This window comes from Danaus plexippus, chromosome Z (genome assembly GCF_018135715.1).
Source record: "Danaus plexippus chromosome Z, MEX_DaPlex, whole genome shotgun sequence".
Taxonomy (NCBI): Eukaryota; Metazoa; Arthropoda; class Insecta; order Lepidoptera; family Nymphalidae; genus Danaus; species Danaus plexippus.
This window is the reverse complement of record NC_083559.1, coordinates 3,115,927-3,128,310: the sequence shown is the minus strand read 5'-3', so window position 1 is coordinate 3,128,310 and position 12,384 is coordinate 3,115,927. Positions and strand designations below refer to the sequence as shown.

Here is a 12,384-nt window from a genome sequence, read left to right as displayed (position 1 = left end):
ACTTGTAAAAAAAAAATCTCTTTGACGAGACTATCAATGTAGTGATAGGTAAAAGTTTAAACAATTTGAGAGGTTAAAATACAATATTTTAACCTGACGGTATATTACTGGGCAGAAATAAAAAAGCACTCATGATTAATTAAATTTTAATTCTCCTACTTAAAATAACATTATTTTCGCAACAGAGGTCGTAATAGTCATGCTACTAAGTAAAGATATTCTGCGACACCAATTATTACTAACACTTTTTTTTTTTTATTAAACAGACATTGTAAATTATATATTTTATTATATATTGCTAAAATTATTTTTATTTCAATACAGTTAGTTGTTCAGGAATAGAAGGATAGTTTAGGTTATAGAAAAATGAGATGTACGAAGTCATTGATGATCGCAGTTTCGTAAAAATTACGCCGCGTAAATAAGAAAAACAAGTCTAGGACATATAAAAAATATAAAAAGGTCAATAAACATTTCCAAATTTCATTCAATTATAGCTTAATTTAAACGTCATTTACAGTTCTAGAAATTGACGAATACTAACTAATTAAAAAAATAATAATAATTAAATAATATATTAAAACAGTCGAGGGGTATAATTTAGCCCAAAAAATTTAGGCAATACAGTAGAATTTTAATAAGATTATATAATAAGAGATAAATTAGACTTTAGTCTTAGTCTGTGGGATACACAACACCACCTTAAGCTCTACAATTTGATAACGTTTCATATATATATCGTATCGTTCTCTTATATATAACGTCAATCGAAGTCAGAGGCTGTAGTTCAGCCCGAAATAGGAAATACGATAGAACTTCAAACACGTGTCTTTAATATTCGACCCGCAATAGAATTTATCTTTAGTCTATGATATATAGTATATAACACCATCGTAAGCTCTACTATTTGATAATATCGATTTTTTTTTTTTTAAATATAACTACCTACATTTCAGACTTTAAAGCGGCCCAAAAATGTAGACAGTGTAATAAAACACTAACAAGAAACATGGACTTTTAAATAGAAGTAGACTTTGCCTTAGTCTATGGTACACAGTGACGTCATAAGCTCTACACGTTGATAGGATAGAATATGCATATTATTTTATAATCTTCAACATCAATAAAGCCATGCTACAATTCAGCCCAAAAACGTAGACAGTAACATAGAACTTTAAGAAGACAAGAGGTCTTTAATATTTATGACCATCATTAGAGACATTCCCTAATTTGTGGTTGTGTCGTCGGCCTTAGCAAGTTATTTTGACGTCGGCCTTAGTGTGTACATTGTGTACAATGGGGTTTATTCGCTCCCATTCGCCACCTCTTCGGATGGCGTGGCCTCCTGCTAGGTGGCCAGTGAGACAAGTCTGCGTCTCTTGATAATACGGGCACATCGTTTCCAGAATACAGCAATGCAATATATTATCACGAACACGGAGCATATTGATATGAGTCGACTGATGAATGATGTCTGGATGGGATCGGCCTCGACGCTGCGAGCTGCTGCGACTCCAGCTCCACGCCACGCTCGGGGTGCTGCTTCCGTGCCTTCGATTTCCGGTGCGCCTACATAAAAATAACAGCTAATACAGGAAATGCAGTCAAATGGGTTATTAAATATCTATGCACGGAACACCACATTGTCTTGGTTTCTTATAAGTCGCGATTTGATGCTTAGTTAATGTTTAGGGGCATCAAAGGCCGAATGGAAAAGAACTGTGTTTTTTATTACATCAGTTGTAGGTTCTTTTTATTGTTCCGTTCAATAGATAAAAAAGATGAAATAAGGAAATTTCGGGTTGGTAAATATGTAGCGTTGTATTTTTTCAAAACTAATTTGGCAAACCTTTATTTATGTACATGGACAACCATATATGTTATGGAACGCCTTATAGCCATGTCACCAATCGTATGTTATCTATCCGCTACATCCTTGCAGCAAAATGTGGTGAAACTTTGCTCTAAACATATCAGCATATAAATTTTTTGATTGCAGAATCAAAAAGTGCAATTTTTATGGATGTACCAATGCTCTTGGGGTCGGTGGGTTTGTGTCTTGGTGCAAGGGTCCTAGCGGATGGTGGTGCATGTACGGGTTCAGGGTCCATGGGGTTTGTCACCACGCAATCGGGCAATGGTCTCGGACCGCTGCCATCTGGTGACAGAACCCGAGAGTACGCGTGGAGACGACCACCTTCAGCACGCTTCGGGAGATCTGGAACGTGGCCTTCGGTATTGAAACTAATAGAAGTGTTTTATAAAATAAACGTACTGATTTTCCCTGTAATTCATAAACTTAATTGTGTGCTTTATTTCGTTTTAGGTTAAGATTTTATTAACAAATGTGTTTTTTTTAAATAAAATTCATTAACCGTTATAACTGACACGAAACCAAGGATGGAGAAAATTTTAATAATTAAAGGAAATTTCACCTGACGTAGAATAATAAAAATCGACATATTTTTCGACGAACATGAGTTTATATTTTATATACAATTTTTTAATACCTGATGGTATTATGTTAACGTCTCTGTGTTGTGTAGATGTCGTTGCGTCCAAGAGCGATGACGGCATATGTCCGACCAATGCGTATTGCAGAGCTGCCAGAAGTAACCAGTGACAAGGTCTGGCCGCTCCTCCTTCCAGACAGGAGGAGTCGCCGTAAACAACCAATCGCCCAGCCTGATGGATGGATATACCTTTCATTTTATTGTTCCATAGTTGAAAGTCGATAGACCCAAACTTTTGGTAGTGAAATAATCAATAAAATGGTGTATTTGTTTTAACTTCATAGGGATGTCGAGATAATATTTGGACTGAAATTAGTTTGGGATTTTTCTAAGGAAACCTAATAGATGGCACCTAAGTTTGGATATGAATATAAACTTGCTATCCAACTAACTGGCATATAAATAGAGTCAAACCTTGGGTAGTTTATCATTAGTGTCATTGGTGTAGTCACGCGTTTCAGGGTCAGTCTGCAGCAATCCCAATATCGGCACTTCCACCGTCTTACGAGTCTGACCCCCTCCAGACTTTTCGCCTGACATTATCTGTCAGAAAAAAATTTGAGTAAGAAATGAAATTTAACAAATTAAAAGACTGAAGCAATCAAGCGAACAAGCCTTTTGATTAACGAGAACGAGAAAATTTTCTTAACGGCTTCTTTTTGTTCGCTAGCCACCGAGGTATGAAAAACGAGGAATGTTCCAATATAACCACCTCATCTTCAAAATTCACACTTTCTTTTGAAGTTTTCAAAATGGAGTAACCCTATTGAACACATTTCTTTGCTATATCCAGTCTTTCTTTAGTTGAAATTATGTCTTTGGTAAACTGCCTCGCAGCTTTCCAATATTTTTGTTTGAGGCGGATATAATATTTGATTAATATTTTGAATTAGGATGTAAGCAATATATTAAATAAAGTCTTCGAATACCTGCTGCCCCTGATCCGATAGCTTCGCTGACACCAAGACACCATGTTCTGGAAAGCTATGTATGTGTGTGCCGCTAGCGTAGTACATTGGATGGCCAGCCAACTTGAACGACCCCTCAAACACGCGATCACCAAACGCCACCTGTTATAGGCGTACTCATAATTTTACGTTATATTTTCTATATATTCTTATTAATGTACCGAAAAATAATCTTCTCTTTTAATTAAAATATATAATCATATAATCAATGAGAGTAATTTTTCACCTCATTGGCACTTTTAAAAGCGCTGTGTAAGATTCTGTATCACTCACTTGAAACATGCTTAGTAGGTCGTTCAGCGCCGGAACGTTTGTACCACCAGTTTCAGGAATCCACCTTTGAGATTTACAGAACTTTGTTATTAATATATCCAGTAAAGAACATAGAGTAGATTGTTATGTGAGTATTTAGCCCTGACTTTACAGAACTTTATGGAAACCTACCATTGTCGTGTATTTTCATCATAGAATTTGACGTGTCTCAACAGGGAAGCATTGTACCAGTCCGCAAAAACAATCAGTGAAAGACCGGAGTCTACAGCCCTCTTCAAAGTCGCCATTTCTTCGGGGAAGTATTCGTCCTCGGGATCAACGAGCAGCAACGCTCCATACAACGAAGTATCGATACAAGTTAGGGGATTACCTTAACAGAAACGATTTTCCCATTGACTTTAGCAACGACCTTTGCTGCCATCTTATATTGCTAACGTAAAATTTTAATAAAAATGAAATTAAGCTTTCTTTCTATTCCTCTATTGGGAAGAGTTTAAAACCAAAAAAAAAACTTGACACAAATAAGGTTCGTCTAAAAAGGAAGAATGAGTGTAATTACTGCCTTTACACAATGCAACCTTAATATAACGAACATCACTTTAGCGATCTATCCGACGACTTCTATCAGAGTCAAAGTAAATAATACCTTTACATAACATATTTTTTTTTTGAACAACCTCTTTGTGAATAATTTTCTTGTATCAAAGGTAGTGTAACTACGTCTAACTAATGAGTTTTGTTAACTTAAAACCTCTTTATAACCTTACCACCAGTACGACCCTTAGTCCCAGCGGATGGGATTCAGTCGCCGCAGGTTTTGACACTTTTTTTACGTAAAACAATTGAAATCTTTTGATGGAAAGTAATGCAGTGACGTCACTGCTGTGAGAGATTTTAGTTGCATTGGCTCAAAAACGTCAAAGGTATTCCTTATCATTCGCAGAGAAGCGAAAAATTATTAATAATTTTGACAAAAATCCTACGACGAAAAAATAAAGATTAAGCTACAATAATCACATTATTGATTTGTTATTATTAATTGGTGAGTTTTGTTGTGCAAATCTTTGAAATAAACATTAAATTACCTTAAAATGTACGAACCCACCTTAATACCTACTTTTAAAGATTTAACTGCTTTAAATTTTGATTATTAATCTTAGGGTAAAATACCTACCTAATTATTATGAAATTGCGAATACGTAAAGTAATTGTATAAAAATGTGTTATCATTTTGAAGCGGAAGTTGTCTGCTATCACGAGTACGTAAATAGGGTGGTTAAAACTATTTTCTTACCTCTTCACAATAATTTTTAGACCACCTTATCTTAATATAGCGAATCACATTTTATAATACACACAATATAACAAATATTTACGAGTTACCATCGAATTTCCTGTACCGAGGTTTAAACATAATTATCTCCCAAAAAATATGGTTATAATACATTTAATTTTCTATAGTCACCGTAAAAATCTTAAGCTACCTGCAGACTATGCGAAAAAAATATTTATTCTTAATTGGCGCGTTTCAAACTTCATGAATTCAGACAAGTACCTACCTCGCATACAAAACAGACAGACTTACCCATAACCTCGACATAAAATCCATGCTCCCTTAATCTTCTATACATGTCTCTAAAATTGGTGTGCACGTGGTCGGCGTGCCAATCGAGTGGATCGTGTTTGGCACGAAGATCATCCCTCGGGAAGTAGCCGCCAGGGTACCGGAGACTATGGAACTGGTCCCACAGCAGACGACGACCGCGTACTGGCACCGGGATAACGCGAGCACTAAACCATATAAACCATCTCTTCAGCCATATCCACATGTTGTATGTACAAACACGTAAGTTATGTTCTCGATTTGAGTATAATCTCAATGTGCCCATAAATTCAACTTACCGTATTGGAAGCATGAGAGTCGTATTTTTCATGACACGGTCATTGACCTCGTCGTAACTCTCAATCGTAATGTTCATGTGACCCTAAGTGGAAATCGTTTAACTTTAATTTTTTTTTAATAGACACTGATAGCTAGGACATAAACTGGAATAATTATTATATGCAATGCTACCATAAACTAAATTAAAACTAGCATATATTATTTATAGTAAGTATTCACTTCAACGACGCCGTCGAAGTTAGCGCCCGCTTCCAAAACTGTGAAGCTGAGTGCCAACCATCCGGACCAAGGCCAAAGCACTTCGTTGTAATCCGCCCCAACAGCCAGTATTGTACCGTGAGGCAAATGAGGATGCCAGCTGACCTTTTTCTATATAGAAAATTACATATAAGACTTTGTTTACATTAGAAGAGGAGAGCGGAAGGAATATAATGTCTTCTAGCTCATGATACCCTTTCAATTTAGAATTTTGAATTTATTAGATGACATCAACGAATGTCTATGTATGCTAAAGAACTTACCACTTCACCCACCACGCCGAGCCCGTTGATAACGGTGACGTTGGCGATGGTGGGTTGAGCGCTATAGTAGAGCGGCTGAGTGCAATACGGCCACATGTACTGACACTCGGTGAGGTCAATGTATGATGGGCTCAAAGTCGCTTGCGGCTCGTACTCGCGAAGAAACTGACAGATAATTATTATTTTTCACGTAATTTATATAAGTGAAGTGGCTCTTTTCATTGTTTTATCATTTTAAAAATAACAACGTAAAATATTGTTTTGTTATATAATTGTATTAATTGACACAATTTGTATTCGAAGTCTTAAAATCAAATATTAAAGTGAAGTGTATTATGGTGTAAATGAAGCGGACCACTTAAAAATGCACGGAGAATAAGTGAGAATATAAATACAATACGGTCAGCTTTGCTTTTATCCCCACTTAGCGGTTGGCTGTAATGCGACAAGCGATAGATGTGCGAAAAAAAATATTGTGGCAATAATATGAAATTTTCACTTTAGTAAGTTAATACATATTTAGAATGTTTATTAAAGGACTTTTCTTTTCAGTTAATATGACATGTGATTTTCTGTTAGACTGAAATAAACGATAAACACACCTGGTACGCGCTAATAAGGTCTAGTTTCCCGTGTCCCTGTTCAAACATATTATAACCGGGCAAACGGCGTGCTGTTATACACAAAGCTTGCTTGACAGCAGCTGGTGTTAAATTCTGACGGGGAACACCACTAGCGAGGAGTGCTATAGCACCTGCGACCACTGGGGAAGCTACAGACGTACCTATGGATATAATGATTTTATATATATATATATATATATAAATTAATTTAACTCTCGCCGATAAACTTCCATATTCAATAAGAAATAAAGGCATAGAATTGATAATAGCAAACGCAACACTAAGGACATGTTTGCAACTATACAGTTACAAACATATATCGAGCATGTGACAACATATAATTGTGACGCCATTATAAATATAAAAAGTGAATATTTTAAAGGGAATTCTTATTATATTTTAACATACCACTGAGTGATCTGCAGCCGCCATTAACGCTTGAACCACGGACGCCGCTGCCATAGGTCACGATGTCTGGTTTCATTCTACCGTAGCCCTAAAAATGTGGAGCATTTGGAAGGTGCCGATCAAAGTCTTAAGCCTTAGTTCTTAAGAATATAAGAGGCAACGTTTTGGAAAATATTGGCGGTAAAAGTCGATTTTGAACCATATAACGGATATATAATATTTGTTTAATATGTACTAAATATAGTATTGTTATACGTACAAGGGAAAGATAACTTTTTTTTAGTTGTTTGTAAGGAACTCAAAACCCTTGGATAGATTTTGAACTTTATTTTGTTAAAATGTTGCGTTCCAGTTATTTTTTTTTTTTGTATTCGCAAATATGAAACAACATTTTTCGTAACAATTTTTATATCAAATAGGTAAGCCTAATATTAAAGTAAACCAAAATAGTCTTTGTACTACAAATAAGGGTGAAATGACAGTGATACTATTTTATTTATAAAAATAAATTAGGTTTAGTCTAGCCATGGTTCATGACGCAACTGTCATCAACGACCCAGAAGTAATTTTCTTATTTCCCTGTATACGTGAAGAGATAGTTACAATTTTTTTTATCTATTACGCTGCGACGATCAGAATGCTAGTAAATTTAAAGAGGTCCAGTTCGGGCACCATATCTAGCTAGTAACCATTCTTATTAGGTCCCACTTCGGGCACCGTATCTAGCCAGTAACCATTCTCATTAGGCCCCTCGTCGGGCGCCATTATTTTATATAATTTCTAATCTAATTGCTGTAAAACTAACATAAGGTAATTCCCAGGTCGTCATGCCTCTCGACGAGAACTTGGCGATGCGATCATCAAACCCGATGCCTCCCACTCCGATGACATCCATCTGATCGGCTGGATTGTTCAGGGTCCCGTATAATGGGCCGTCATTGCCGATAGCAGAGACCATTATAACCTATATAATAAAAAAAAAAATACACCTTACAATATAGTTGTTTGTTTATGAGAATACAGGGTGTTCATTCATTGTTACCTTGTTAGCGCTAAGTTCCCATACTTTATCCACAAACGGATGGTCCATAAAATCTGGACCACCAATACTGAGGTTCAGGACATCTATCTTACGCATTATGGCGTAGTTAAACGCGTCCAGGAACCACGAAGTGTATGACACCTTCACATATCATAGTATGATTAACATAATACACTTGTAATAATAAAAAATAAGTTGTTTAAGCTATATCATACATTAAGAATTAATTTAAAAAAGTACTAACAACAACATGTTTGATAAAACAACACTTCGGTTTAGGTTACTTTGTAACGAAGCCGCTATCTCAAATTATCTTAATGTACAAACAGAAAAACATTTAATTATAAACAGACCAAGATGTCAAGTCGTAGATAGTGAATATAAACTTGTTTATCGTTTTATGACATAACATGGGCACGGAGTTTCTGTACAAAGGGTAACATTGAACACGACTAAAGGCTCTATTACCTGATTATCTGTGAAAACTCTGAAGATGTGTAGGTCCGCGTCCGGAGCGAAGCCGAGGCAGTCCGAACGAGACGCTATCACACCAGCTACGAAGGTGCCGTGACCTAAGGCATCGTCCAATGTATTCTCGCCGGTCCAGTCTGTACGCTCCCTAACCCGCCCGAAGTGGGGATGGTGTCGCGCTAGTCCCGTATCGAACACCGCCACTTTGATGCCCTCCCCTAAATAATTACCAAATAATTGAAGAAGTGGTTTTTTTGTTAAGGTTTCTGATGTTTTTTTCGTGACATCATTATATAATAAATGAAATGAATAGATCCGAGTCTCGTCTGTCTAAGAAATAGATAAGATAATATTTCCTTACACCGAAAAACGACTGATTTCTCACAATAAGTTTTACGTGCTTTGATATTGAAACTTACCGGTTACTCCCAAAGACCACAGCAGATCAGCTTTCAGAACAGATGTTATTTGACGAGGTACAGTACGGAGAAGTTTTCTAGAGGTGTAGCCTCCATTCTGTTTCATAGAACGTACTTTAAGTTGAATCATACACAAAGTAATCATTTTTTTAAATCGTACAAGCTGTTATTTTCGTAAGGATTGAACTTTTGTTTGAGATATTTTATATTATAATCGTGTTGGAATTAAATTAAATACACTTCTTAAAAAACTACCCACGGCAATAGGCACAACGACCTCCTTTCAGTCGTAGATATACGGAAGAAAAAAATTAAACATTTTTTTATAAATACCGAATAATTATAGGTAGATAGATGTATACTCACTTCTCTAGTTTTACGTAATGAATGAAGCACCCTCGAACGGCGGTGGTTCCTCCATCCGGAGTACATGCAACCAGACGGCCCACAGTCATCCTTACAACCAAACAAATAAAATAGCAGGATCGGTTTTTAAAATTAATTTCTACATAATTATAAAAATACTCAAAAATAATGTTATATGCGAAGCTATAAACGTATACACTCTCGTTGTTTCATAGTTACTAAGAACCTAAGTTTCTTTTGAAGCAAGTGGAAGAAAACCAACAAAAATATCGAAAATAAAATTTGACGGCACAGTTTGAGTGGAAATTGAAAAAAGCAAATACACACAGCTAGGGTAGGCTTTGGCTATTCGTAAAAAAAAGTATCCACAAATAACACATATTTTATCAAATGGACCTCAAAAAATTTTGCTTTTTTTTAATCAATTGAAACATAGTGACTAGCTTGTTGAGATTGTATAGATATGTTTAGTTATGATAATAATATGACATTTAAATTTTGTAATTTGGTTCTTTGTAGACAGAATAGAAGAAAAAAAAATTTCGTGTTTGTTTTTTTGTTTAATTAACCCAAGTCTGCATTACGTGTTAAAATTTGTGATCAGATTTATTTATAAAATGAATTTTCGAGGACTGTGAATTAAGCGTGTAGCTTAATTATCGGACATTTGTTTCCATTTATTAAATCGTAAAAATAATCAATCGTTTGAATAAATTGGCTTCCATTAAAAAGAAATGTATTACTATAACATTTAAAATTTATAAACTGGGTGTTGTCCCAGTTGGTTGCGTAACTGTTGGGCGGGGTATAGAAATAGGTCAGGCTGGATGTCCTAGTTTATCTAGGATCGTTAGGTTGGACATGCGCGTATAAGTGCATTTCGGGGGATGGGGGTAAAAGTCAATAAATCTGCACCTCGCGCACGTATTTTATGGTCCGTTGCACCTGCCGCTGCGCAGTTACCCGGCGTACAGCTGGGTGGTCACGTAAAGCATCGATCCCCTCCCTTATCTTCTCCCCGAACACTATGACGTCGAAGTCACTAGGATATTCCATAGCGGGATTATTACGCTGGAGTATGGTCCAATTTGATACCTGAAACAATTTCCTTTGTTGCATACACTTACTTAAAACATAAACCGCTTTAAAGAATTTCGCATATAATTGCGTTTCTAAATTCGCATTTGCCAAACAAATGATTATCCTATAATGCAATAGAAAATTATGTAACACATATTCAAAAGAGAATGAATTGAGTACATAACAAAGAAATCTTATCTATCTTTTACAATTCAATACAAACTCTCAGCTATTTATAGAATGATTTATGAAAATTGTTGTATTCACATATAGAACTCTTTTTTTACTTATACACAGACATTATGAGTACTGAATTATGATCCATTCTTTAACAGCAAAGAAATTAGGGGTAGATATAATATTTTTTTTTTCTTTTAATGGAATGGAAACAAAGGAATGAATATTTGAATAGAATTTTATTTTTTTTAAATTGCCATAAAAAAAAAATTGCATGACAAAAAAGTATATTGTAGCACAGTTAAGCAGCCATATTCTTATAAAAACATATATTACAAAAATTATAATGCAATATTACAATTGGACATACATCAGAATGTTGCACGCCCAATAATGTACCAATAATTCCCATCAAGCACAATTTAAAATAAAGACCCTCGATTGATGTGTGGGCACTACAATAATTTAAGAAATAGTCACTATAAAGAAAGTTGTCAGAGGCATCAATTTAACATTTTCAATTGATGACATCTTTTTTTAAAGTTACTTTATGAAACGCTATGATAATAAAGTTTTATACATTTGCTATTTCGCTGATAATAAAATTATATTATGTTGAATTATATTACGAGATAACACAATGTTTTTTATGGTGAGTAATTATAACAAGATAACATGCAAATTTTCTAAATATTTTAGTTCATTCCAGTTTTAGCACACATAATTTATAGCGTTGCTATAGTTAGATTTCCTATTTAATAATTATATGTATGAAAGCTAGCAAGAAAGACACAATTTCCACATAAATAGTTAGCAATTAAGTTATAAAATAAAATAATTATATTATTCATATTATGTATGATATTTGTTAATTACCTGGGCATTTTTCAGTGCAGCATTCACATAGTTTTCTCTGGTAGTTTTGGAATAATATCCTTTGAATGTAATTATATGTTCAGTGTTGACAATATCTGAATCAAATTTATATTCCAAACGCTCGTTAACCGTCACATTACAAAGGATATTGGTATCCTCAGCAAAAACCACAAAATTATAATAACTTAACCAAAACAAATAAACAAGTTGAACGAGCCCCATTTCTCGCGTTTAAGTAAATATCTTACTTATTTTCATCTTGAACACAATTATTTAAATTACTGATGGGTAACAAAAGCATTATAATTTTTTTATATGATTCAATGTTTTAGGCACGAGATATGGTTTCAAACTGAAACATAAATCATTTATGAACTACTGCACAAGCGCAGTCTATAAGATAAAGATGTAGTTCATTGGCACCAACTGCTATTTTGTCCTGTCGTTGGATCATTCTTACTTCTTGTCAATTCACATTTAGGTACATCAATTAACATTCAGTTTAAGATTCTGAATAATGATAATATCCATTGTCAAATGTCAATACAAAATATTTTTCATGTTGGTTTTTTTTCGTTACTTTTTGAATTTTGTAATTATTAATTACAGATTCCTTTAATTATTATATTATATAAGAGACTTACGACTTATTTACTCTCTTTCTATTTTTCTCAGTTTATTATCAACAAAACTAACATGGTTTTTATTTTTTTTATAAAGGTAATAAAAAAAATGCATAAAACA

General features: G+C 34.6%; 1 protein-coding gene across 1 annotated transcript; it reads right to left on the bottom strand.

Moving 5' to 3' along the window:
* Window positions 1-129: 129 nt before the first annotated feature.
* LOC116777529 (membrane-bound transcription factor site-1 protease) lies at window positions 130-12,235 on the bottom strand. Its single transcript, XM_032671136.2, has 20 exons — window positions 11,641-12,235; window positions 10,423-10,602; window positions 9,508-9,597; window positions 9,142-9,238; window positions 8,720-8,940; window positions 8,252-8,392; window positions 8,015-8,173; window positions 7,210-7,297; window positions 6,781-6,962; window positions 6,179-6,343; window positions 5,877-6,026; window positions 5,657-5,739; window positions 5,340-5,545; window positions 3,926-4,124; window positions 3,755-3,818; window positions 3,443-3,583; window positions 2,928-3,056; window positions 2,511-2,685; window positions 2,030-2,218; window positions 130-1,569 (listed from the first exon to the last, which is right to left on the bottom strand). Exons 1-20 carry the CDS (start codon window positions 11,860-11,862, stop codon window positions 1,349-1,351), a joined length of 3,102 nt encoding a protein of 1,033 aa, XP_032527027.1. The 5' UTR covers window positions 11,863-12,235; the 3' UTR covers window positions 130-1,348.
* Between the last annotated feature and the right edge of the window lie 149 nt (window positions 12,236-12,384).

Bases quoted from the DNA above. Each gene is read 5' to 3' on its own strand.
- LOC116777529 (XM_032671136.2), bottom strand. From the start codon at position 11,862: ATGGGGCTCGTTCAACTTGTTTATTTGTTTTGGTTAAGTTATTATAAT. The intron at 10,603-11,640 runs GTAATTAACAAA...AAATTGTTTCAG, and splicing joins CTGCACTGAAAAATGCCCAG to GTATCAAATTGGACCATACT. The intron at 6,027-6,178 runs GTAAGTTCTTTA...TTTTCTATATAG, and splicing joins TCGGCGTGGTGGGTGAAGTG to AAAAAGGTCAGCTGGCATCC.